Consider the following 27,042-nt stretch of genomic DNA (forward strand, 5'->3'; position numbering starts at 1 on the left):
CTCAGAAGGCGGAGGCAGCTTCGGGGCCCTCGCGTCGGTTCCGCCCCGCCCCCAACTCTATAAGAACCAGCGGCCGTAATCTGGCTTCAGTGTTCCGGCTGAAGTATTGCTCCGGCAGCGTCGCGTAGGTAGGAGGGGCTGAGAGCCGCTGCCTCACGGTGAGTGAGGCCGGGGCCTGGCCTAGGTGTAGGCCTCCTTTATGCGCTTGGGCGCCGAGGGGCTGCGGTGGGAAGGAGAGGGAGCGACAGGAAGGCTGCACACGGGCTGGCTGAGAGGCTTATTTGGCAGGTGGTTGCTAAGGGAGCGGCCTCCTCAAGGGGTGCTGGAGGGACGCATCTCCAGTGGTGCCGCCGCCTCCCGCGGGGTTAGAATGTGGAGGAGAAAAGAGAGAATTGCTCGGAGCCCCCCGTGGCTGATATGCTTCCTGCGTTGTAGCCGTAGCTGCCGTTGGTCACCAAAGCGGCCGCCTCCTTTTCTCCTCTTTTTTCTTTCCCTTTCTCCCTCCTCTCATATATTAAGAAAGAGCGTCGTAAAGTATACTGCTAAAGAAAGGGCGGTTTCGCTTATCAGCAGAGATGTGCGCTGGGTCAGTTCTAGCGGGGCTCGCTTAGTTCACTCTAAAAGGTTCAGACTTCTCTTTGCTATACGAAACCCGGAAGATGTAAGGCCAGTTAGAGCGAGACCCGGGATGTCTGTTGCTGACAGTGCGTTTTACCTGAGCCTTTTGTTGGCATGTAGAGGTTATAGTTGCTTTTATGCCTAGTCATTGTAGCCGTTTAATCAGTCTTTTCTATTCTGCATTATTCATTTCATGTCGCTTATTGTGATAATGTGTTTGTGTACCATGTAAACACGGACCACTAGCAAAAATTAAGGCAAACTAGTAATATGCAAACACTACATGATTATAAGAGGTTGAGCTCTTAAGATGCCTGCTTTAAATCTTGATTGGTTTAGTTTGATTGCTTTTTTAATACTAGTTTTGGTGTACTAGCCTATAAAGTGTACTAGTATATAAATCAAATAATAAAGAAAGAAAGAAAGGTAGGCTTGTAGACTCTTAGTTTACTAAATTACCTTGCAGAAAAGACCACTTAGTTTTTTGGCCTGATACTGAAGCATTGCTGTCTAACAAGATGATGCACTTGATCATGAATAGTTAGTTCACAATATAATAATATATTTTCTATATCTATATAAGTATACTTCTACCACATTAAAGACTTACTTTTCAGTATATTGTACATAAACATGTAGAAATCTGCTCTTAACCACTTTCATAGTAGGATAAAATTAGCCTGGGGAATTAAAAAAAGGGTAAAAACTTTAATTTAAATCTCCATAGTGGAGGTATTCCTTAATCTTAATGAGGTCAATTGCTCTGAGATGTTTGATGGTCCCTGCATTTGTTGTAGATTGCTGTGTATAATCATTACTGGGATAATTTTCCCCCAATTGCATTGAATAAGAAACTGAAACTGCTAATGTCTATTCAATCATGTTTGTATATGCAAAAAGATAATCATTGCACCATTACCTTTGCAGCTGTTCTTTTGCTGTACTGCTAGATTAACACTCTTAATAAAGGATTGACTTGTTTCTTGCAACTAATACCTTGTTCACCCTAATGTGTGTTAAAATTGTTTTTAATGGTTTGCTGTGGGTATATTTGATCCTCACATAGACTAGTAAAGTGTATTTTTATTCAGGCAAGGGTTAAACAGTTTCTGTAACGAATCTAGAATGGTAGTCCTATAACTCAAAACTGGAAAGAGGAAAGAGTGAGCCACTCAGAATGAGCTGTATTGAATATTCTGAAAAAAATAAAGAGCACAGTTTATTAAAAAACAAACCATAAGAATGGATTTGAATCACTTCATATGTAAACAATTGGTTTCAAATTGCTGTATCACTCAAGATATAGGAATAACAGAACTGCATAGAAATGCTATACACTCAAATGAAAAATGCTGCTGCTAGTGACCCTAAAGTCCCACTGCCTCTGATGCCTCTGAGAGGCTGCTTGGGGTCTACTGACCTGTTTTGAATGGCTCCTTCATAGAGAGAATTCATTTAGAGTATGATGGCAACTGTCTTCTCTTTTGCTATGCAAACCACTCTGAGAACTTTTGTTAAAAAGTGGTATATAGATACTTAAGCCAAGAGTTCCCCACCTTGGGTCCCCATATATTGAACTAAAACTTCCATCATCCCCTCTCTTGCCATGGTGGCTGGGGATGTTGGAAGTTGTAGTCCAGCATCATCTGGGGACCCAAGGTTGGGAACCTCTGCTTGAAGCCTAGGCACATTACTTTGCATAGTTCTGTTACATTGTGCTGCAATGCTTTATTGATCAAGTTTGTGTATGGAGGGAGAAGGAAATGAACTATACCAAGGTGATGCTTCCTGTCTCCAACCCCCCCAGCTTATAATTATAATATGTAACTATGCAAGTGTGTGTTTAAAAAAATAAAAACAAATGGCAAAATACTTCTTTGCCCCAAACAAGTCACTGCTACTATGTTCTTGAAGGGCAGTGCCTTTTGCACTGTGTATTTCAAGAGTCTAGTTTCTGGGGGTAGGGAGATCAGTGTAAAACAGTCAGGAAAACTTCTAAAAAATAAATGGAGCTGCTAATAGGGTGTATTAGAAAACTGCTAGTAGCAGCAGAAACAATTTACAATAGTTTTCTGTAGAATTGCTCATTTGTTTCCCACCTTCCCTTGTTAAAAATAAGCGCAAGGTGGCTTACAGTAGAATGGCTCACTGGACTGAAAAGACTGTGTTCCTTTTTTGATCTGAGTTGTTTGTGCATTTGACTTATACTTAATATGCAGGGATTGGGTTGCCTGCGGTCCAGCTCAGTAGTGCTGACAAGGTACAGTAAGTATCCCAGTAAAGTACACACAGTGGAAGGTAATGCTGGAGTCCAGGGAGAGTTCTTGAGTCTTTGAGCTAACTCCCCTCAAGGGTAAGCTACAAAGCACATGAATGTAAATGGCTGAGCTAAGAGCAGCTTGTCTCAAAGTTTACAAAGGCTGGCCTGCCTTGATGTCTGTATTCATGACTTAACTTGGAGCTTTTGGAAGAATCAACTTCCTCTTCTAAAAGGAAAATGCTTTTAAACATTGGAGAGTCTTTAAGAATCACTTTAACTGTAGGTAAGCAAAAAGTCCACATTTATAGCCTGATCTGCTGTTCTCTTATATCACTGGTTGTGTGCATTAAAAATAATGGCTTGGAGCTCTTGCATGTTTCAGAAAGTGCTTTGAAACCTCTTGTGGAAATTCTGTTATCTAGCATCCTTGCACTTGTCTTGACACTTACTAATTCATCTGTTATGAGGCCTGTCCTTTCTCACTGCTGCTGGGAACACAGGTGCATTAAATAGCTTCTTGAAAGTGCAGCATCATATTTGGAAGCTTGCCTGTTACATAATCCAGCATTGGCCAAGAAACAATGCTTTGTAAAGTACTGATTCTCTAATTTTTGACTTGAGCATGCTTGATTTGGAGGAGGAGGATGATCAATACTTCAGCTAAGTAATAGGCCATTTAAATAAAGCTATTGAATAGTTATTGGGCAACACCCAGCCTAAGTTTATGTCAGTCTCGTCAAAATTAATGGGACTTGGGTCATGTCTAACTTGTCTCATTGATTTCAGAGGTGCTTCGTTATGACTAACTAGTCTGGATGTTGCCCAGTTTGTAATGCAGTTTTTATCCAGGGAGATGATTAAGGTCTCTGGGAAGGACACCAGTCTGAGCAAGAGGGAAATGCTCCCTTAGATGGGACCCCTTCTGTGAATGATGAGCCCATATCCTCGCACATAGGGGATACTTCTGGGGGGGGGCTCCTTATAGTGGGCGATTAACTCATTAGAGGTATAGAGAGATGGGTTTGTGACCTGTGTGTTGACCACATGGTGACTTGCTTGCCTGGTGTGAAGGTTGTGGACATCATGTGGTGTCTTGATAGGCTGTTAGGCAGCGCTGAGGAGGAGACAGCTGTCGTGGTGCACATCACCAACGATGTGGGGAAATGTAGTCAGGAGGTCCTGGAAGCCAAATTTAGGCTGGTAGGTAGCATATTGAAGTCCAGGACCCCCAAGGTAGCATTCTCAGAAATGCTACCTGTTCCATGCACAGGTTCAGCGAGACGGGCAGAGCTGAGGGGTCTCAATGCGTGGATGAGGTGTTGGTGCGGGGAGAAGGGGTTTAGATTTGTTAGGCACTGGGATACATTTCAGGGCAAGCAAGGCCTGTAAAAAAGGGTCAGGTTGCACTTCAACCAAGATAGAATCAGACTGCTGGCGCTTAAAATCAAAAAGGTCACAGAGCAACTTTTAAAATGATGCCTGGGGAATAGATAGCTGAAAGAAACGGGACAGTATCCGGTTTGGCAAATGCCACCTCTTAAGATGTGAGGGGGTAAAAGATTCAGATTAAACAGAAGGGGGCAGAGCAGAACAATGTGAAGGGCATACAGGCTGTGCTAACTGGTCAAAGGGCCAAAAGAAAGATAGTTTACACCAGGTAAGAGATTCAGCATATAGTGCTTATATGCCAATGGCAGAAGCCTCTAAGCCAAAGTGGGTGAGCTGGAATGCTTGGTTGCTAACAAAAATATAAATATAGTGGGCATAACAGAAACGTGGTGGAAAAGTGAGGACCAGTGGGACACTGTTATTCCTGGATATAAACTCTATAGAAAGGACAGGGAGTGGTGCCTTGGAGGTGGAGTAGCACTGTTTATTAAAGAAGGGATAGAATCTAACAAGGTAGAAAACCTAGGAGGACTGGAGTCCTCCACAGAAATTCTGTGGGTGACAATACAAGGCCTGAAGGGAAGTGTACTACTAGGGATGTGCTATCGCCCTTCAGATCAAAATCCTGACAGTGACTAGGAGTTGCCGGAGGAAATCAGGGAGGTATCAAGGAGAGGCAGGGCAGTAATAATGGATGACTTCAATTACCCACACATAGACTGGGTAAATTCAGTCAGGTAATGACAAAGAGGTCAAACATATAGATATGCTGAATGACTGCCCTAGAACAGTTGGTCTTGGAACCAACCAGAGAGAAGGTGACCTTGGACTTAATCCTGAGTGGCACCCAGGACCTGGTGCATGATGTCAGTGTCATGAACCCTTAGAGATCAGTGATCATAGTTCGATCAAATTCAGCATACATGCAGGGAGAGAATTACCAAGGAAGTATAACACAGCTGGAACTGGAATAAAAAAACCCGAAGGTTCGCGGCAGCAGAAGGAAAGTGCAAGGTGTGGCACTACCTTGAAGCTCTTTCCATCAGTTCTATTTAAAACTCTCATTCCAAACCTACCCATCCCCTTTCCATCTATTTTTCTTTTTAAGCTTTTCTTCTTTCTCTCCCCTCAAGCCTGGCCCATCCCCTTTTCCTTCTCTTTCTCTCAAGCCAAGCCTGCCACATTCTCTCTATCTCAAGCCGAGCCTGCCCCGTTCTTTCTCTTCATGGAGGAGAGGTCTATCAATGGCTACTAGTTGGAGAGCTATAGGCCATCTCCAGCTTCACAGACAGGATGCCTCTGAACACCACTTGCAGGGGAGTAACAGCAAGAAAGGGCATCCCCTCCACTCCTGCCTGTAGACTCCCAGTGGCATCTGGTGGGTCACTGTGTGAAACAGGATGCTGGACTAGATGGGCCTCCAGCAGGGCTGTTATGTTCTTATCCAGACTTAACATGAGATCCTGAAATAACTACCTGCAATACTTAATAAATATTGTCTGCTTTACCCTTACAGACTCTAGGATAATAAACATAAACTCTGGCAAAAGAAATGCAAGGATGCAGTAAGGGATGCAAACAGAGTTTGAGGAGCATATAGTTAGAAGTGTCAAGGGGAATAACAAACTTCTTTAAATATATCAGAAGTAGAAAACCTGCCAGGGAGGTGGTTGGACCCTTAGATGATGTGGATGTGAAAGGGATTGTTAAGGAGGATGAGGAGATTGCAGAGAAGATAGAGTTCTTTGCTTCTGTCTTCATGGCAGAGGATACTGACCATACACCATATCCAGAATTGAGTTTTTCAGGTTTAGCTGCTGAGGAACTGGGCAAATTTGAGGTGACAAGGGAAGATGTTCTAAACTGTCTTGAAAAGCTAAAAATTAACAAATCACCAGGGCCAGATGACATTCACCCAAGAGTTCTGAAGGAACTCAGATGTGAAATTGCTGAACTCCTAGCAAAAATATATAACTTGTCTCTACAATCAGTACCAGAGGACTGGAAAGTAGCCCTTGTGACTCCAATGTTCAAGAAGGGATCTGGGAAATTACAGGCCAGTCAGCTTAATTTCAGTGCTGTGTAAATTGATGGAAAGCATAAGGACAAAATTGTTAAGCATATAGAAGAATAGGCCTTGTTGAAGGAGAACCAGCATGGCTTCTGCAAGGGAAGGTCTTGCCTCACTAACCTCTGGAGTTCTTTGAGAGTGTCAACTGGCATGTGGATAAACATGATCCAGTTGATATAGTATACTTGGACTTCCAAAAAGCTTTTGATCAAGTTACCCACCAAAGGCTCTTGAGTAAACCTAGCAGTCATGGAATAAGGGGACAGGTTCATGTTTGGATCAGTAACTGGCTGAAGGACAGGAAACAGTAGGAATAAATGGACAGTTTTCACAGTGGAGGTAGGTAGGAAGTGGGGTCCCCCAGGGTTCAGTACTGGGACCAGTGTTCTTTAACTTGTTCATAAACAATCTAGAAGTTGGGGTGACCAGCGAAGTGGCCAGATTTGCAGATGACACTAAACTATTTCGGGCAGTGAAATCCACAATACATTGTGAGGAACTCCAGAAAGATCTCTCCAAACTGGGGGACTGGGCAACAAAATAGCAAATACAGTTCATTGTAAGCAAATGTAAAGTAATGCACATTGGGGCAAAAAACGCCAGCTTCACATATACGCTGATGGGGTCTGAGCTGTTGGTGATTGACTAGGAGAGCGATCTTGGGGTTGTGGTGGACAGCTCATTGAAAGTGTTGTCTCAGTGTGCGGTAGTTGTGAAAAAAGCTAATTCCATGCTAGGAATAATTAGGAAGGAGATTAAAAATAAAAATTCTAATATTATAATGCCCTTATACAAATCTATGGTGTGGCCACATCTGGAGTACTGCATACAGCTTTGGCCACTGTATCTTAACGATATCATAGAACTGGAAAAGGTGCAGAAGAGGGCAACCAAAATAAGGGGCCTAGAGCACCTTGCTTGTGAGGCTAGGCTACAGCATCTGGGTCACCCCAACTGAAGGTTGGGAAATTTAGGACCGACAAGAGGAACTACTTTTCACACAGCACATAATCTATGGAATTGTTTGCCATGGGATGTGGTGATGGCCACCAGCTTGGATGGCTTTAAAAGGGGCTTAGGTAGATTCATAGTGGACAGGTCTAATAATGGCTGCTGGTCTGGTGGCTGTGGGCCATCTTCAGCCTCAGAGGCACAATGCCTCTCAATACCAGTTGCAGGAGAGAAGGCATGTACATACCTCTTGCCCAGAGGCATTTGGTGGGTCACTGTGTGAAACAGGATGCTGGACTAGATGGGCCTTGTGCCTGATCCAGCAGGGCTGTTCTTATGTTCTTAGTGATTATTGTAGCAACCAATCTGAATGCTCAAGTCCAACATAAACACTGAGTAGCAATATGGGAAACTTCAGCTTGTCAATAGATATATCTAGCTTTTGTATGTGTGAAGACACAGTTCTTCTCCTGTTTGTGTTTTATGTGGTAGAATAAGTTTTAAAAGCAAATATAGCTGAGAAATTACTCTTTTCCTATTTCAGATGCCTTCAATTAAACTGCAAAGTTCTGATGGAGAAATATTTGAGGTTGATGTTGAAATTGCAAAGCAGTCTGTAACAATCAAGACTATGTTGGAAGGTAAGGGCAGCATGAAGATAGTAGCTAACTTGCAGTGTGGACCTGAAAACTATTGGAGCATAAAACAGAATGTATTTATTTCTGGTTAATATGGAATAACTCTGGGAATTGTATTTAGAAACCTTGTGGTCCACAGGTAATCTGTTTAATCCATATTAATAGGTATTATAACTAGTATTATCTTGGGTATATTTGGGCTTGGCATAGGAATTTCAGATACGATCTCTTGAATTTCATGGCCTTTGACCCACTTAACAATTTTGTGTGTGTATCCCAACTGAGAATAAATGCTAGTAAACTAATAAATGCATCTGATAGTGGGTTCTAGTTTACAAAAGCTTACATCACAGTAAATATTTTAAGGAGCTATGATTCCTGGTTTTTTGTTTATGTAGCTCCCCAGTAATTGGGCAAGTTTGTATATGAACCTGTTTCTATAGTTCATCTTTTTTTGCTGCTTGTTGCTAAGGTAAAACAAAAAAATGTAAATGTAATTTAACTTGCTGGCTGGCATCCAGACTTAGTTACTCGTGAATAATCACATTGAAATTAATGGGAAAAATTGGTTGTGACTAACCTGTCATTAATTTCAGTGAGACTACTCCTGAGTAATTTCATCTGGATTCCAGTCCCCTTAGTTTGTTTGTGTCATGGCTGCATGTGTATGACACTTGTAAAGCTGGAGCTTTTAGCAGATAATAGTCATATTGACATGTGAGCACATTTGGGCAAAAACCCCCTACACAAATGAGAACTTTCCTGACTGTCCAGGGAAGATCTTGAGCTATAAAGAAATATTCACTGAAAACTTCAGCTATGTGTATAGTGGCACTAAAGGCAAACTTGATGTTAAGGGTTGAGATTGAAAATAAAATAGCAAATATTAGAATTCCATGATGTACTTGTATTTAGAATATGGTATACAGATTTGATCATCTTATTTTCAGGGATATAAGAGCTGGAAAAAATACTGAAATTGTACTCTTGTTTTGTGTGTGTCCCCTGCCCCGCCTTTGGCATTTCAGAACTGGTTGAAGTACTAATTCACGTACTTCTATTCCACAAAAATACCCACAGCAGTTTACATAGAAAAATGTGTAAGATGGTTCCCTATACCAAAAGTGTTCAAAATCTAAAAGGAAATGTAAGGTAGACAGTAGTAACAACTCCTGGAGCAATGCTGTGCTGTGGTTAGATGGGATAGTTGCTGCTCCCATGCTAAATATGAAAAGAATCCTGCGAAACAATTAGCAAGGGTCACACAATTCACATGAAACACATTGCCGTAATTTGTGGTAATGGCTACAAGCCATCTAATTTGTAGCTATTGTCACAAATTATGATGATGTGTTTCCTAAGGGAATTCTGTGACCCCTGCTAACAGAGCAGAGAGCTATATTTTATTAAATGGTTAGATGAATTAGTGGAGGATAGGCTAAGCAACTAGCTTAGCCATGCTAGCTAGATGTGGAACTTCTATGTTCATATACATCTAACCACTTTACAAATAGCATGCCTGAAATGAAAGCAAAGTGACTGGGGCAGATAAAGATTTTATTAAATAACTGTACCTCAGAATATTTTAGTCTAGGTGCCATGGCTCCCTGGGATTTGTCAAGCACTGGCTTATGATTACTTCAGGTGAAGTCTGAAAGGAATTCCTTCAAATGAGAGGTTTGTCCAATTAGACTGATTGGACTAGGGAGCAGTTGGGAAAAGGAATGTTAGTAGAGAATAGTATCAAAATGACATGCCATATATAGAGACTATACTGGAGGATAGTGCAAGTTCATATTTAGTTGGGACAGAAAAATGCATGTATTTAGTTGGGAATCTTTCACAGTTCAGCTTGAGCAGTACTTTAGATCAAAGCTTTTGTTTAGGTAGTATATGCTCACCATATGGTAGTGAATGCTTACCATGCCTGCTCCAGTTGTGGTTAAGCCTTTGTAAACTGGTGATATGCATGATAATTTGAGTAGATAACTAGAATTGTGAATGCCTGGAAACAATTAAATTTAGCAGAATAAAAGCTTAGTTCTCATTGCCAGCAAATTAAAAAGGTCCAAGGAACTGAACCATATGGTCTATATTAAAAGCTAACTTTTCATAATCCTTGGATGGTCTTTAAGGATTGCTTCCCAGTATCAAATAATCAAGGCCAGATTACTGCCTTGATTGCTAGAAGAATGAGATTATCTGAAATCACAGCTTTAACAAATCAGTACTTGCAACATATGCAAACATGCTAAAAAGTTTACAAATGCTGCTTACAAATCTGCACTTTCAGTCAGTTCAGCATAGTGAAAACTGATTTCATAAGTGCTGTTAAGCATGATTAAAGTATAGCAAAGGTAGATATCTACTCCTCTGCTGGTAAGATCTATGGGTGTTATACAACTCCTGCACAGGTTTCAAATGTCACAATGATAACTAAGCTTAAACATGAAACAATTGCATCTTCTTCCCTTGTTTCAATTTGGCCCCTTCCATTGTCTTGTGTCAATATTTAAATTGTAAACCCCTTGGGACAGGAACCTGTTGGCTTATTTCTTAACAAAGTACCATGTATGAATGGTACTTACACTAGGGGCTTACTGAATTAGTATGCTTTTCCTGCATTTCCTGGGGCCATGCCCCATTAACACAGTTTGACAAATTCCTGATGTCAGGGAGCTATGGTACCTAGAAATTTAACTTTAATGCCTAGACTAGAATATTCAGAGGTAGAATTACATAATGACATCTTTATTTGCTCTAAGCAGCCCTGTTTCTGTTCTAAGTATGGGGTTGGAAAATTTAGGACTAACAAAAGGAAGTACTCTTCCACACAGTGCATAATTAATCTATGGAATTCTCTGCCACAGTATACAGTGGTCCCTCGACTTACGAACTTAATCCGTTCCGAATGCATATTCGTAGGTCGAAAAGTTCGTAAGTCGAAAGTGGTTTCCCATATGAATGCATTAGAAACGGATTAATTCGTTCCGGAGAGAAAAGGGGGGGGGTCTTTACTCACCCCTTCCATGAAAGTAAGGCACTGTACTGTACTTTATTCCTTTCAGTAATCGGGCAGCAGGGTGCCGCCCGCTTCAATCTCCCTCGGCGCTTCTCGTAGCCATAATCGGGGCGGCAGGATCGCTCCCAGTCCCTGCCGCCCCCTTCAAGCTCAGTCCCCCTCGGCAGGCGGCCGCCCCCTGAAGCTTCCCAGAGGTCCCCCGCCGCCCCCTTCTTTCCGAATCTAACCCCATTTAAGAGGACGGCAGGAGAACTCCCTGCTGCCCCCTTCCCCCTTGCCGGCTGGGCTGCAACTGGCTTCTAGGAAGCCTTTCGCGCGCCTGTGCAAAAGGCTTCCTAGAAGCCAGTTGCAGCCCAGCCGGCAAGGGGGAAGGGGGCGGCAGGGAGTTCTCCTGCTGTCCTCTTAAATGGGGTTAGATTCGGAAAGAAGGGGGCGGCGGGGGACCTCTGGGAAGCTTCAGGGGGCGGCCGCCTGCCGAGGGGGACTGAGCTTGAAGGGGGCGGCAGGGACTGGGAGCGATCCTGCCGCCCCGATTATGGCTACGAGAAGCGCCGAGGGAGATTGAAGCGGGCGGCACCCTGCTGCCCAATTACTACAAGGAATAAAGTACAGTACAGTGCCTTACTTTCATGGAAGGGGTGAGTAAAGCCCCCCCTTTTAAGTGGAACCCCCCACCCCAGTGCCGTTCAGATATTGAAAAATTCGTAAGAGTGCAGCATTTTTTTCCGTTTGTAACTCGAAAATTTCGGTTGTCGAGTAATTCGTAAGTCGAGGGACCACTGTATAGTGATGGCCACTAGCTAGGATGGCTTTAAAAAGGGACTTAGACAAATTCATGGAAGACAGACCTGTCCTCAGTGTATATTAGTCTGTTGGCTATAGGCTACCTCCAGCCTCAGAGGCAAGATGTCTCTGAATAACAGTTGCAGGGGAGCAACAGCAGAAGAGAGGGTGTCCCTTCACCTCGCCTGTGGACTTCTCAGAGGCATCTGGTGGGCCACTGTGCAAAGCAGCATGCTGGACTAGATAGGCCTTGGATCAGATCCAGCAGGGCTGTTCTTAAGATAAAAGCGAAGCCTGTTTACCCTGCCCCTCCATAATGTTCATCACTAAGTCCAGCAATTCCGTCCATTGTCCATTGTCTGGCTTCTACACTTTTGTGCTAGCTCCTAGATCCAAAGAACATTTGCCAAGGCCTAAATTAACATTCCTCAGTGAGCCTTTTGCTCTGGGCATAACATGGTTTCTTTGCTGTTTGCGGGCAGCTGACAGTTGCTGCAAAGATAAATCCATCAAGTTAATGGTTCAGCTTACTGTTAATATATTAATAATCAGCAATTTACATAAATCTACTACTTCATAAGCACTTAATCCCACTAAATGCATAGTTCAGCTATCTGAAATGACCACAAAATAGGACACTTGCCTCTGCAGAAGATCAGGTTAGTGTGGCTGTCCTCTAGGCCAGGCTGATTTAGCTTACGTTAATCCTGATTGTGATGGCATTGCAGCAATTTGTGTGACCTCAAACGTCTGTGTTATGTCTTTGCTCAGTAGCGCATAAATCTACTACATATATCCATGTTAGTTTGAGCTCTGAATATACAGGCAAACACTGTTATACACGGAACTGCTATTTGTGGTTTTGCATATCTGTTGGTGTCAAATAGATACCCGGCCTCATCTGAAAGGGTTAAAAGCTGCACCTGCAGGCCAGAAATGACTGTGGGGGTCATTTACAGTTGCCATTTTGTTGCTCATTTCATTTTTTTAAAAAATTGACTCTTGAGGACCATTTAAGACTTTGCGGGGCTATTGCTAGATACCAAGAGAGACCTGTAGGAGCACGGTGGGGCACTTTATTTGGTCCACTTTCACAATTCCGGGGCAATTTGGGGTTGGTTTTGTAGTCTGGGAACCTAATTCCCACATTCACATAGACTTAGTACCTCGTTATCTGCAGCTTTGTTACCCACAGTAATATGCAGGAACAGAACCCCATGGATAATGAGGTCTACCTGTATTTAGATAATTACAAATTACATGATGAACTTAAAAAAAATGATTTTATGTCATTTTTACATCTTGTTGCCCTCTACTTATGCTGCTGTCTTGGTAGAAACCAAACTGAATTGCAGCTCTGAAGCTCTATATGATCTCCTATTCTGCTTTTTAAAAAAGAGTTTGTGTCCTGAACAGGATAGGACAGTCAGCAACATATCTCAGTCTAACCTACCTCACAGGGTGGTTGTGAGGAAAAACATAACCATGCACACCACTCTGGGCTTCTCAGAGGAAGAGTGGGATATAAATGTAAATAAACTGGCACTTTAACTTCCTTTGCCCACCTACGCAGCAACAGAGGCTCCAAGTCCTCTCCTTAGGCACTTCCTCTTGTATTTCTCTGAGGTATAAAACGGAGAGGCTATTGAGACCTGCTGCTAATCGCATGGAGTGGGTTAAAGAGCCCTTTCCTTGTGTCCTGTTTCAGACATACGTAACTGTGTGTCTTAGGGGTGAGTATGGAGTCTTGAGGTTCAGATATTGCAAGACACAAATTTTGGTAGTCTACAAATGCACCAGAAGGTAGATCTCAGGTTTCCAAATTGAGACCTTGTTGCTATGCTTTTATCTCTTTGTCAATATTGCCCTTATGATGGATTTTATCATAAGTAGTGCATGCATCAGCTGAGGGGAGAGGAGAGCCAAAGACGTGTGGGCAGACAGACCTGGTTACCATCTGATTCTGTGCATGTTTACCTGGAAGTAAGTTCTATTGAGCTAAATTGAGATTACTTCCATATAAACATACAAAGGATAGGATTGTCACTTTGGTCTTGTGCATATGCTCTACAGTAGTGAAATGGAGCTGAAGCTGTCACTGCACCTCCCAATTAATTGGTGGGTCCTCAACCAACTGTTCAAAATTGTTACGTTTTCCTTAATTTGTTATGTTGCTGTAAATGGCTGAGACAGAAGTTTGGGGCAGTTGCACAACTAAAATAAACAAAACAAACTGCTGAGGACCATGCTCACAAAGTAGCTGTTGCCAGAGAAAGCATGCATTTCTCAAGGCAGCTGCTGTTGGATCAGTAGCTGAATGGCTTCTTTGTAAAGATAGCTGCAATGGCTGAAAAGGTATTGATAGTGGAGTGAGGTACAGAGTGGTAAAGCAAGTTCTGCTTTGTTTTCCTAGATAAAAACACAAGGTGATGGTAGCAAAGGAGATGCATCACAATTGAATGCAGATATATGGGGAAAAGCCCTGTTGAAATGAAATGATTTCCAAGTAAACATGCATAAACTTTATTTGTGTTGGAAAAAGAGTAATTTGTATATCACTGCTACTAAAAGATGAATGAATGTAAAGCTTAGTGGACTAATCAACTACTGATTGCATGCAGCTAAAATAGGAATGGAAGGTTGCTGTCAAATGCAGGTGTTCTTGCTACCTAATTGTTTAATTTTTGTATTCCAGATTTGGGCATGGATGATGAAGGGGATGATGATCCTGTTCCTCTTCCAAACGTTAATGCAGCTATATTAAAAAAGGTAAGGTGTTGAACAGTAATTCTGTGATGCAAACGCGTGTGAATGTGAACTAGTAGCCATTGCTAGACCTTTCCTACATGATTTTGTCTAAGCCTCTCTTAAAGCGATGCAAGCTGGTGGCCATCACCACATTCTGTGGGAGAGAATTTCATTGATTATGCTCTATGTGAAAATGTACTTCAGTTTTTCCTATATTTCCTGGCAAAGTTTCATGGGATTATCTCTGGTTTTAGTGTTATAAGAGAAAGATCTCTCTCTCCACTCTCTCCATACAATGTATAACTGTATAAACCTCTCTCATGTGTCGTCTTAATTATGTTATCTAGGATAGCACCATGAGAGGATGTCCTAGATTGCAAGTGTTGTATGGAATGCATTTCTTACAGAAGCCTGTTAGGGGTGTGTGTAGCATTGTTAAAGGAACAGGTAATGCCATATCCTTGCCATTGTGAAAGTTGAGGAAGTTTTTGGCCTTAAGCTTTCCTATTTTCCAGAGGCAACACAGGTGGGGAAGTGACAGTCACAGGAGTGCTCATCTAGCACTTCCTTAAAACAGTGCAAAGTTCAACAGCAGTACAAGTGTGTGGGCTGTAGTTGTCCCTTACTGGTTATGCTGCTTATTTTCCCTGCCAGTATTTGGTCCACACTCAACTATGCTGCTGCAACTGCTTATTTCCTCAAGCAGGGTATTTCCTCCACCCACATGCAGCAAAGCTCCCCCACTCTATGATGTAAAGATGGACTATTGTGCTAGTGGTGCTAAAATGAGCCTCATTATAGGCAAAATGCATCTGGAGGATTGTTCAGGCTCTTCATGTTAATGGAGAGAAGTGGTACAGACATTCCTAGTAGCAGTGTCCTGGGCAGTACAAGTTGCTAAAACCAGATGGTCACACAACTCGTTCATATTTTTCTAGTCATATGTAGACATCAGTTGTGGCTAAGCCTGGGTTGTAAAGGGAAAATGTCTTTGTATCATCAAAATAATTAAATCCTCTACATTTTCCCAATAGAATGCAAGCTTGAATTGATAAGGCTTACACTATTCACAAATGTCACTACTTCATTAGCAAGTGCTTGGATTGGTGACACTCCACAAAGCCTAGAGTGTACTTATTTTACTCCCTTAACAGCTTAGGCATGTGTAATATTTTAGAATTTTAATTAGTTAAGGTAGCCAACAACCAGCCTTCAGTAGTTGATTCCATTTGTGTGTTGTGATGGTTAAATACATTTTGTCTGCCAGTGAAAAGTATTCAGTACTTGAATGATTTTCAGCACTTGATTAAGATTGTCTTAATGAAAGGCGGGGTATAAATTTAACAATAAATAAAATAAAATAAATGGCCTCACAAGATTTGAACTCAAACAGTTGAGAGTAGTGCATGCAAGACACTTGGTCTGCGGCATCTGGAGGCTCTGTACTTCAAGATTACGCTCCTGTCCAGGGATCCAGAAATGTTGGCTCAGTTCACCAGCCAGACAAATATTTTACTAATCAGATGATTCCTTGTCCTCAAGCTATAGCAGTACACTAAATAAGTTCTAAATAAAATATTTCCCACTGAGCTATAGATACCAAGTTCTACATAGGCAATCCTGCCACTTAAATTAGCTGAATGCACTGCTTTTACTCCAGAACATGCAAATCTGTTCAGGTGTTCTGGAAAAGAAAGAAAATAAAAAATAGGTAAGTTTGGAAGAACAGGAAGCAAGAGAAGTCCTTACAAGAGAGCTTCTGGTGAACACACTGGGCACTCTGTTTTCTCCCCCCCCCGAAAGGAAATGGGAATAATGCAAATAGTGCTTCATGAAACGGCAGCAGAGCTGTTTTTCAGCTCTCCGCTACTGTTTCATGAAGGCAGCATTTCAAGCTTGGACATGTGATTATCTTACAAAGAAAAAAGGAAGAAACACAAGCACAGACCACAGAGAGCATCTGAACAGATGGTTGGATGGCTAGTCTGTGCCCTTTCCCCTTGCTTCTCCTAACCTGCCTGGGCACACATTTGCAGCTAATCAGAGATAAAACTCTGATTATTGTTCCAATTAACAGAACAAGCATTCCCCTTCTGCCTTCTTCACAACCAGCAGCAGGGGTCAGGGAGAAACTAAGAAAAGGAAGCAGAAGAGCTGGCTGCAGGTCAGATTTTTTTAAAAAGACAGTGCTTCCTGGGTAGGGATGGGAGTAAAGTTGAAAGGTGGTGTGCTCCAGATCCAATTTCTAAAAGGCTCTAGCCTCCTAGTTCCCATGTGTTCTGGAGGGAGCTCATGCTTTCAAGCCCAGCTTTCATGCAATTTCGTATCTCAAGGTGATTTATAAAAGTTAAAATACAATAAAATTCAATAAGTTAATTTAAAACCTTAAAATCAACATTAAAAACCACAAACACACCAAAAAACAATTAAAAAGATAAATAGAAGCAAGAAAGCTGAGAAACCTGGCAGCCTCTAAGAGGTAAAAGCCTGACTGAATAAAAAGGTCTTCAGTTTTTTAAAAAGTGGCCACAGATATAGAAAGCAAAAATTAACTGGGAGAGTTTTCCAGAGCTGGGGAGCAACAAAGAAGGCCCTGTCCCATGTGCATGGCAATTTAGCCCTTCTCAACATTGGCACACGGAGCATAGGCCTCTCTGACAATCTTGTTGGGTGTGCAGAAACACTTGGAAGCAGGTGGTCCCTCTGGTATCCAGGGCCCAAACCATTAAGGGCTTTAAAGGTAATAACCAGCGCCTTGAATTGGATCTGGAAACAAATTGGCAACCAGTTCAGTTTTTTCAGAATAGGTGTAGTAATCTCTGAATGAGCAGTTCCAGAGAACCCTGGCAGCTGCATTCTGCACCAACTGAAGTTCCCAAATATTCTTCAAGGACAGCCTCACATAGAGCATATTGCAGTAATCCAGCTGCAACGTGACTAAGGCATGGGTAACCGTGGCCAGATCTGCTTTCTTGAGTAAGAGCTGCGGTTGGCACACTAGCGGAAGCTGTGAAAAAGCACTCCTGGCCACTGCCTCCACTTGAGCATCCAAAAGCCGGATCTAGCAGCGCCTCCATCTTGCTCTTCTAAAGTTTTGTGAACACACCAAGGCGGAGGGTGCGAAGCCAACCTCTTTCAAAGGAGGGGACTCACAAGTGCCCTTGGAAGCTGCTGGCTGTCACTCCTCTTTGCTGGCCAGGGTGAGCCTGCATGTGCTGATAGTTGGGTGGGTAAAGGGGATAAGGGCATCACGCCCACCAACACAAAAGAGAAAAGCACTTCTGCCCAAGACCAAATTTACTGCTGCCTGCCAGAGCCAGCATAAAAACAATACAGGAACTCGGAGCAAGCAGCTGTGCCTTGTCCTGTGAAGCGGGAAAGCTTCCTCCAGCTCCTCTTTCCACTGCTCTGTTTCCACCATGTGTTCCATTAGTCATAGGAACATAGGAAACTGTCATATACTGAGTCAGACCATTGGTCTATCTAGCTTAGTATTGTCTTCACAGACTGGTAGCGGCTTCCCCAAAGTTGCAGGCAGGAATCTCTCTCAGCCCTATTGGAGAAGCCAGGGAGAGAACTTGAAACCTTCTGCTCATCCCAGAGCGGCTTCATCCCAAGGGGAATATCTTGCAGTGCTCACACATCAAGTCTCCCATTCATATGCAACCAGGGCAGACCCTGCTTAGCTAAGGGGACAAGTCATGCTTGCTACCACAAGACCAGCTCTCCTCTCCCTCTCCACAGCTACTCTCCTCAGAGTAGCTGCTAATCACAGCTATCTTGGCTCTCATTCCTTGAGGACACCTTGTGTGTTGCCACTCCAAGGAGACCAAATAGGAGCAGGAGGAGGGTCCCAGACCTCCAGCTATATTAGGTTATTCATCAGGATTTTTTCACTTGTTCGGCACGATTGAGTTTCTTGAGCCCTGCTCCCATCATCTACTTTTCTCTTTTGAGAAGTTAGTGTTGAGAAATACGAGCTGCTGGCATTAAAAATAAAAATATAAAACCTTCAGGTTTAACAGTAAAAACATGCTGAAAGAGATGAAGAGAAATGATCAACTGTATTTATTGTGCTAAAAAGCAATTACTTGCTTAGACATTGAGATTTTGGCACAAACACATATCAGAACTAATCTTTTAAAGCGCAATCAACATTAACCTGAGGTTTTAGGGAACTTTGTAAAGACCTTTCATAAGTTATGTTTACCGAACTTTTAAAAAGGTGATCCAGTGGTGCACTCACCATAAAGATGATCCACCTCCTCCTGAGGATGACGAGAACAAAGAGAAACGAACAGATGACATCCCTGTGTGGGATCAAGAATTTCTTAAAGTAGACCAAGGAACACTCTTTGAACTTATCCTGGTAAGTTAATTTCATATTTGATGCCAGATCTAGTCAAAATGAATAGTACAGCAGATAATTTCAATGTATGGTGCATACTGATATAGAAATTCCTAGAATACTTATTTAATGTAGCAACTTGGCAATAAACATTTCATTCTGGGTTCTGCTAAGCAAAAGTCATGTAAATCTGAAATATTTGGTGCTTCAGAGATGTAGTTTTAGAACCAGCTGCTTTTTAAGTGAATTCTCAAAGTTTACATAGGAAAAGTTGCTTTGTTTAGGATCTTTACTACCATGTTGCTTAGTTTTAATACTCTAAAGGCACACAGAGAATGTGTGTAATGACGCGGACAACTTATTTAAGTAGATCAGTGTAATACTTTCAGCATTTATAAATGATTAAACTAGAAATCTGTGACGGGCCACTGGGCTGCATGTTGTGGTATCTGTGGAAATGGTAGTCATTGGCAGACCTCTCTGGTTTTTGTCTTTTGCTTGCTACCTGTTGGCCCCTTATCAAAATGATCCTGCAAGAGAGCCAGTTGGTGACAAACAGGGCATAATCTTCTAAGTTATATTGTAAGGTACATATTCCAAAACTGAATATTGACCACTTATTCTTAAAATGATTGATTGGTCCATATAAGCTTTCTTCAGCTGAAAATAGTCTTTAAAGTTTTATTTAGATGAACTTAATTACAAGATCCTGCAAACAAGTCAGCTAAAATGAACTGTTGTTGGCTGCTACTAGTTATGGATGTACAATGATTTCTGGAAATTGGTGTGTTGGATTCTGAGTAGTTAAGTTTAAATCTGTTTGCTTCCCCTAAAGGCTGCAAACTACTTGGACATCAAAGGCTTACTTGATGTGACATGCAAGACTGTTGCAAATATGATCAAGGGAAAAACACCAGAAGAAATTCGTAAGACCTTCAATATCAAGAATGACTTTACTGAAGAGGAAGAAGCCCAGGTATGCAATGATTGTGACTCTAAATATAGCTACTTGGCTTAAAGTAGCTTTTGTGTTGCTTGGCCTTCCTGGATATGTTCTCATCTGCTGACTAACCAGCAAGTCGTGCTAAGAACAAAACAGCCCTGCTGGATCAGGCCCAGGGCCTGTCTAGTCCAGCATCTTGTTTCACACAATGGGCCACCAGATGCCTCTGAGAAGCCTACAGGCAAGAGGTGAGGGCATGCCTTTGCTGTTGCTCCCCAGGCTGCAACTGGTATCAGAGGCTTCTTGCCTCTGAGGCTGGAGGTGGCCTATAGCCCCCAGACTAGTAGCCATTGATAGACCTGCCCTCCAAGCCCTCTTAAAGCCATCCAAGCTAGTGGCCATCACCACATCCCATGGCAGAGAATTCCATAGATTAATTAGGGGGTGTGGCCAAGATGTTGACTACTCAGGAGCTCCTGCCTTAAATTTGGACTTCTCCTCAGTGGAGCTGAAATTCTCCATCAGAAGCTATTCAAATCCTAAACATGACAAGTAAATAACAGGAATAGGAACTAATGATCAACTTGGTCAAGGCAAGGAAGCAGATGAGGATTGACTCCTTCCTTCCCAGGAACATAGCCATGAGCATAACCTTTGCACTCCCTACCAAGAACAGATTTATGGTCCTTGGCATGGAGAACCTTCCCTCACTCCCCAAAGAGTCTGTTACAAGGGGACTGCATTACATCAGGCATCTCCTTTACTATCTCTAAACTCTGGTCCAGGAAACCCACTGGAGCAAAGACAGAGGAGATCTAAGAGGACCAGATGTCCCCTTCACTACCCCTTCAATCTGCTACCTTAGTACCTCAGCAATGCCTGCCTCCCAACTGCAAACTGTCATTCAAATTTTGAAGTATCTAAACACAAAAACAGTAAAGGTAGATAAGCTCAGACATATCTCTGATGCATTCATAACACAAGACAACGGTGGGTCATCTGCTGACTAACCAATGAGAATAAGTGGTGACCTATATGACATTCCACGCACAATTATTGTAGTGTGTTAGGTTGGGGAATTGAAGTTGGGAGAACAACTTCCAGTAAGTTCATTGCTGAAATTGAATTCAAAGCAAGAGATTTCAGGCCCAAGTCCCACCCAATGTTCCCTCAAAGGCATGCATGCTCACACAAGTCTGCTCAGTTTATTTTAGATCCTTCTCAGATTGAATCCGGAAGGTCCCACTCTGAATATATGTATATACACTGCCTTGATGCTGCTGTCCCGAATAAAACTCATTCTGCACAGACATGAGAAAAATTAGAGAACACTGGTCCCACCACTTATTCATTTGCTCTTGCTGGATCACTTGGCATATTAAAATTTTCAGTAGTGGCCTGTAGCCAAATCCTTGGCTGATAACCCCATCCTCCCCAACTCACATGACTGATGAGCTTGATCATATTCATATGATCATATTCCTGTTTACTTGGGTGGGAGAGAAGACAATTTAGTGCTTGCTCCATGTAACTGTATATAGGATTGCAGCACAAGTTGTTTACCTTGTGTTCTGTCTTGTGCTTGACCTGAAGAGGGGGAAAGGCAATGTTGCTGCCCCCTTAATCAGTCTGTCCATTCCTCAGCAGTCATCTGAGAGTCACTGGATGGCCTGATGGAGGGTGGAGGAACTAGTGATAGTTTCTGCTTCTTTTTGGTGTGTTGACACACGAGGTGGGTGAAGGTCCTTCTATGCTGAATTACATGGAAACAAGCCTTATTTAACTTAACAACTTATTTCTCTGGCTTTTGCCTCTCTAGCTGCTGCATGTGCTGTTCATGGCTAGCCTTCATAGCCAGAATGCAGTACACTATAAGAATAAACTATTGAGGACAGCTGCTTGGCGAAGTCTGTCTTAGATCAAAAAGCTATCCTATATACTGTAGTAGGCTTGTGCCCGAAACGTTTCGGAGGCCATTATGGAGGCCTCCGAAACGTTTCGGTTCTGGGGGCCGTTTCGGTGCTTCGGCACCGGCGGGGGTAGTCCTTTAAGGGCGGGGGAGGGTGCACTCACTACTCCTGCCGCATATCCCCCGCCGGGGCTCCGTCACTTTTAAGCCCCTTGGGGCGGCAGCGTTCCTCCCTGCTGCCTCGTTTTTGTCATCGGCCAGAAGAAGCAAGCGCGCGTGTGCCCATTGCGGGCGTGCACGTGCCCGTCTGCCATGCGGGTGCGCGTGCACGACGGGCACACGCGCGGTTACTTCCGACCACTTCCGGCCGATGACGAAAACAGGGCAGCAGGGAGGAACGCTGCTGCCCCGAGGGGCTTAAAAGTGACGGAGCGCTGGCGGGGGATATGCGGCGGGAGGGGTGAGTGCATCCTCCCCCGCCCTTAAGGGACTACCCCCGCTGGTGCCGAAGAAATTTTGTGCACATCCCTATACTGTAGATCTCATAATGTGAGCAGTCCACAGCTTAAAAGATTCAGAAACATTGCTGTTGCCCTTTAAATCTTTGTGGCAACATTAATTCTTAAAGTACAGCTCACTTATCCCTGTAATAACTGAAACAGTCTCATAATAGAGATGCCTAGATTAGATCTGCGTGTGGTCTTGTATGTTGCCTTCCTAGATCTAAACTATATGAAATCCATCAGACTGTGAACTTGATTTTTTTAATGTCTTAGGTACGCAAAGAGAACCAGTGGTGCGAAGAGAAGTGAAGTCTTGTGCCTGACACCTAACACTGTAAGGATCGTTCCAAATACCAGTTGCACTGCTCTGTTTATAATTGTTAATATTAGACAAATGCAGCAGCAAATGAAGTTGTACTAGTAGGGTGGTGTTCTCTTTGCATGACATGTTTGAATATAGATTTAAATCCTATGGTTGAGTTTTTACCAGTGTAATCTGATGTCTTTACTTTTCCTCTGCTCTGAATAAAGCTAAACTAAGTGTGGACTCTGTATGGCAATTAGCACTGCTAGCTAGCCTTTCCATGCTTTTAAATGTCACCGTAACATTAAAATATGTAGGATGTCTGAAATCTAGAACCCTTGGCACTGTAAATAAAACCACTTGCAAAAGTTTTCTGAAACAGAATTAACAAAGCCTATTTTCATTTGCAGAATGATTTGCTTTGTGGAACTACAGGGTGTCTTGGAAAACCAGTTCGGGGTTTCTTTCAAACGTAGTTGTGACAACTAACTACTACCTGTTAGCTTTGTTTGCAAAAGACCAGTCATGCTATCATAATGTATGCTTGACACAGGCAGTGAGAACCAGAGTGTTAAACATTTTTTATCAGATCACTCCAGTTTCCATAAGAGCACAGTCTTTTTATGTGCTTATTTCACCAAAGCCTACAAGTTAAATCTCATTATGTGACCAAAAACAGACTTTACCAAAGTTAACACTTGTTAGACAGTGCATGTTAGTTCCACAAGTATGCAAAACTCTTAGCCTGTAATATTATACATGAAGTTGGTTTGCAGTGACTTGTCTCTGCATACTTACTATAATGCTACTGTGGTGCCATTGATGGTCCTCTAGGAACAAACCACTTGCAAGCAGCTGAGTAACTCTGTGTTACAATTCCCTTGAAGGGATTAGGAGATGGTGTGCAGTAAACAGTGAGGTGTTTCCTGAGCTTGTATTGCATTCTACTTTTTGTATGTACATTAGAGTAGAATGAAACCTTAATAAATATACTTCACTTCAAAGATCAGTGGTGACCTTTGAGTGTGTTAATAGAGTAAGATGCCTGGAATCGAATATAGAAGTTTATATTATAATTGAAATATGCATAGTGACATGCATATTGCTGGGCAACATGACAGGCTGCTAAGCTGAAATGCTACTCATTTATTTAGTGCCAGTTGCCATCTTCACAAGTAATGGGCACTGTCATCTTTAAAAAGGACTGCCAAAAAGATGATTTTCAATCTCACATGAATGTTTCAATATACTTAAACAAACCTGGTCTTGTGACTTAAACTATTGTGATTGAGTTTATAAAAAAAAATTGTTTCCATCCTGTACTGTAGCTCAGTCTATCCTAAACTATTTGGACTGCATATGCATACTTCTTGCTTTTTAGGATCCTGGCTATTACACTTGCTTCAGTACTAGATTACATGTGCAAGTCTACTGGAATGTATCTTGGGGCAGGAGCAATGTCCATGGTGAGAGTCAGAGTGATGGGAATATCAGATATCCCTCTGATTTCTGGAGGACTGCTGCTCCAATTTCTGGGACATGGACAGACTGGTGGATGTAGGTCCAGCTTAGGTGAACCAGGCTCCTCTTCTGCACATGGGAAGGAGGAAATGAGGTGGTCTGAGATGGATTCTAATGCCAGGAGAAGGATTAGCCCGTGTCCCTTGTCCAGAAGTCCTGGTGGAGGGTGACTGCTGTGTCCTGGCAGAAAGACAAGGGATCAGAGGGTCTTGAAATACAGGAACTGAACAGCTAACTTGCCAGAATTCCTGCTGAAGGTTTCAAAGACACACTCTCACCACTGCATGTCTTCAGCTAGCAGGGGATCACTTCTGCAGTTTCAGCTCTAGGTTATCTTCACCGTGTGGAAACACATTACATCCCCACCCAGGCAGTGTCTCTTGAGTCCTCCCGGAGTATGTAATATAGCAGTGTGCGATGCAGTCCCCATTCTCTTTGAAGTCAAAGCAAGTCTGTAACAACTTCATGGCTTCTGTTCTTCCCTTCTACACCAAATTTGAGTTGAAGGGCTTTACTGCCAAGGGAGGCAAGACATAGGAATACTGACCATGTACATGTTAGCTTTTTCTCTCTTGGCTTAAAGGACTTGGATGCCTGAAGGGATAAACCAAGCTTTACTGTGTCTTGTTTTCTCCAATTGTAGTTGCTCTCGCTGCCCTTACTGGAGTTATAAAACATGTTGCTGTGTGATTGGGTTAGAGCAGGGCTGCACAACTCAAATGCCCTTGAGGGCTGGAACCATCCACAACTTGGTGTACAGGGGCTGAAGTCAATGTTTAGCACATTATTACATTAAAATTAAAAATATTATTAGTTAGTTGTGGATCTATTCTCCCTGTCAATGGATTCATTGTTTCAACCAAGGATAGTGGCCAGAGAAAAGGTCTTGTCCCTGCTCAATCAGTGGGGCCGCTGGAGTGCATGCCAGCCCCAAACAAATGCCAAGTCCTCTCCTCTCCCTAAATTGTTGTTGCTGGTTTCAGGCTGCAATCCCAGGCATGCTTACATGGGAGTAAGCCTCACTGGGCACACCATGGAGTATACAGGTGAAACTCGGAAAATTAGAATATCGTGCAAAAGTCCATTAATTTCAGTAATGCAAATTAAAAGGTGAAACTGATATATGAGACAGACGCATTACATGAAAAGTGAGATAAGTCAAGCCTTAATTTGTTATAATTGTGATGATCATGGCGTACAGCTCATGAAAACCCCAAATCCACAATCTCAGAAAATTAGAATATTACATGGAACCAAGAAGACAAGGATTGAAGAATAGAACAATATTGGACCTCTGAAAAGTATACAGTGTACTGTGCTTGATTGGCCAGCAAACTCGCCCGACCTGACCCCATAGAGAATCTATGGGGCATTGCCAAGAGAAGGATGAGACATGAGACCAAACAATGCAGAATTGCTGAAGGCCGCTAATGAAGCATCCTGCTCTTCCATAATACCTCATCAGTGCCACAGGCTGATAGCATCCATGCCACGCTGCACTGAGGCAGTAATTGCTGCAAAAGGGGCCCAAACCAAGTACTGAATACATATGCATGCTTATACATGAAATTAATTGACTTTTGCACGATATTCTAACTTTCCGAGTTTCACCTGTATTTCTGAGAAAGCATGGACAGGATGGCACTATAAGGCAGTTTCCAGCTCCTGTGTTGCTGGAGGATACCTGGGGGCCAGTAAAATAGTCCCTGCGGGCCAAATCTGGCCCCCGGGCCTTCTGTTGTGCAGGCCTGGGTTAGAGCATCTAAAACCCTGCCCGTGCTGGAGAATATTGTGCCCTGACACCTGCTGGTTACTGCTGAGTGGGATCTAATCTGTCTACTGCAAATACTCATTTTTGAGATGCAGGATGGGGCATATCAACAGGTTATAGAGGATAGTCTGAGCTTAGAGTGACAGAGGTGTGTGTGGCAGCAGTGAAACTTAATTCTAACCAGAGCACTTAAGTATTGTGCACTACTGGGCCCCTCAGTTATATTCTTTGGCCACAATCTAATGCAGTTAGAGGTATGGCTGTGTGTGAGACACCAAGGATTCCTGTGAACTGATATGTCTAGCTCTGTATTTCATCATCAATTCTTAAAGATTGTGTTAAAGCATTATATTTGAATCCCATTTAATTTCTAAGTTACTATTGCCAAAACAGTTTAGCCTTACACTTTTGCCTGTGCAATGAGCTCAACATTGTGTGTTCTGGTCCAAAAGCAGGGTTGATAAAAAATGATTGATTTAAATTGGATTTTTAAAAAACAACTTATAAAAAGGAACTTAGCTAAAGATACTGTCATGAATATTAATCATAACTTATAATTATATTCTATGAAAATATTACAAGCAGTATATGGAGATGAGATAAAACAGACCTGATCAACTCTATTCTGCAGATAGTATGCATGCAGCATGCATACAGTCAAGCCTGTGCCTCCCACCCTCTGACAAAGGTAGTCAAAAGATGAATAGAAGATTTGTGGGGGATGGAATAGACCTGAGTAAGGAGGAGCTACAAATTATAAATTCAAGGGTTGGGGGTGGAATAGAAAATGAAAACCAAAGTGAACAAAACATATTCATGCAATCCTAAGGAAACTCTTTTGTAGTGCATCCTCCATTGTAGAAGGGGAAACACCGATCATGGCAGCAGGCTGTAAGACCCCATTTGGGAAATGTGTTTGAATGAAGTTTCTGTGGGTAAGACAGGCATGTGTGTGAAATGTAAACAGTGCCCAAATAAAATGGCATTATGAGAAGTACGTACCTACCTTCTAAAAATGAAACCTACATCTATCTTGGAATATGTATTAAGGTTAAACAAGAATGTACTTTACTAGAAAATGATTTTCCTGACTAGTGACTTAAATCATTAAAATAGTCTTTCTGTGAAACGATGCAAATAAATCCTGTCCAAAAGTATCCATAGAGATAAGTTCCATGACTCATCTGCAACCTATATTTAGATAGTAGTGGTACTTCTGGAATGGAAAAGAGGTACAAATAAGGCAGCATATGAGTCACTGTA

General features: G+C 42.4%; 1 protein-coding gene across 1 annotated transcript; it reads left to right on the forward strand.

Annotated features, from left to right (window-relative positions):
- Positions 1-22,871, forward strand: SKP1 (S-phase kinase associated protein 1). Its single transcript, XM_053294782.1, has 6 exons — positions 1-158; positions 7,834-7,930; positions 14,428-14,501; positions 18,706-18,849; positions 19,664-19,804; positions 22,457-22,871. Exons 2-6 carry the CDS (start codon positions 7,834-7,836, stop codon positions 22,490-22,492), a joined length of 492 nt encoding a protein of 163 aa, XP_053150757.1. The 5' UTR covers positions 1-158; the 3' UTR covers positions 22,493-22,871.
- Positions 22,872-27,042: the final 4,171 nt, after the last annotated feature.

This window comes from Hemicordylus capensis, chromosome 2 (assembly GCF_027244095.1).
Source record: "Hemicordylus capensis ecotype Gifberg chromosome 2, rHemCap1.1.pri, whole genome shotgun sequence".
NCBI lineage: Eukaryota > Metazoa > Chordata > Lepidosauria > Squamata > Cordylidae > Hemicordylus > Hemicordylus capensis.

Coding starts and splice junctions, on each gene's coding strand:
- SKP1 (XM_053294782.1), top strand. CDS start 7,834: ATGCCTTCAATTAAACTGCAAAGTTCTGATGGAGAAATATTTGAGGTT. Junction 14,502..18,705: donor ATGCAGCTATATTAAAAAAG/GTAAGGTGTTGA, acceptor ACTTTTAAAAAG/GTGATCCAGTGGTGCACTCA. Junction 18,850..19,663: donor CACTCTTTGAACTTATCCTG/GTAAGTTAATTT, acceptor CTTCCCCTAAAG/GCTGCAAACTACTTGGACAT.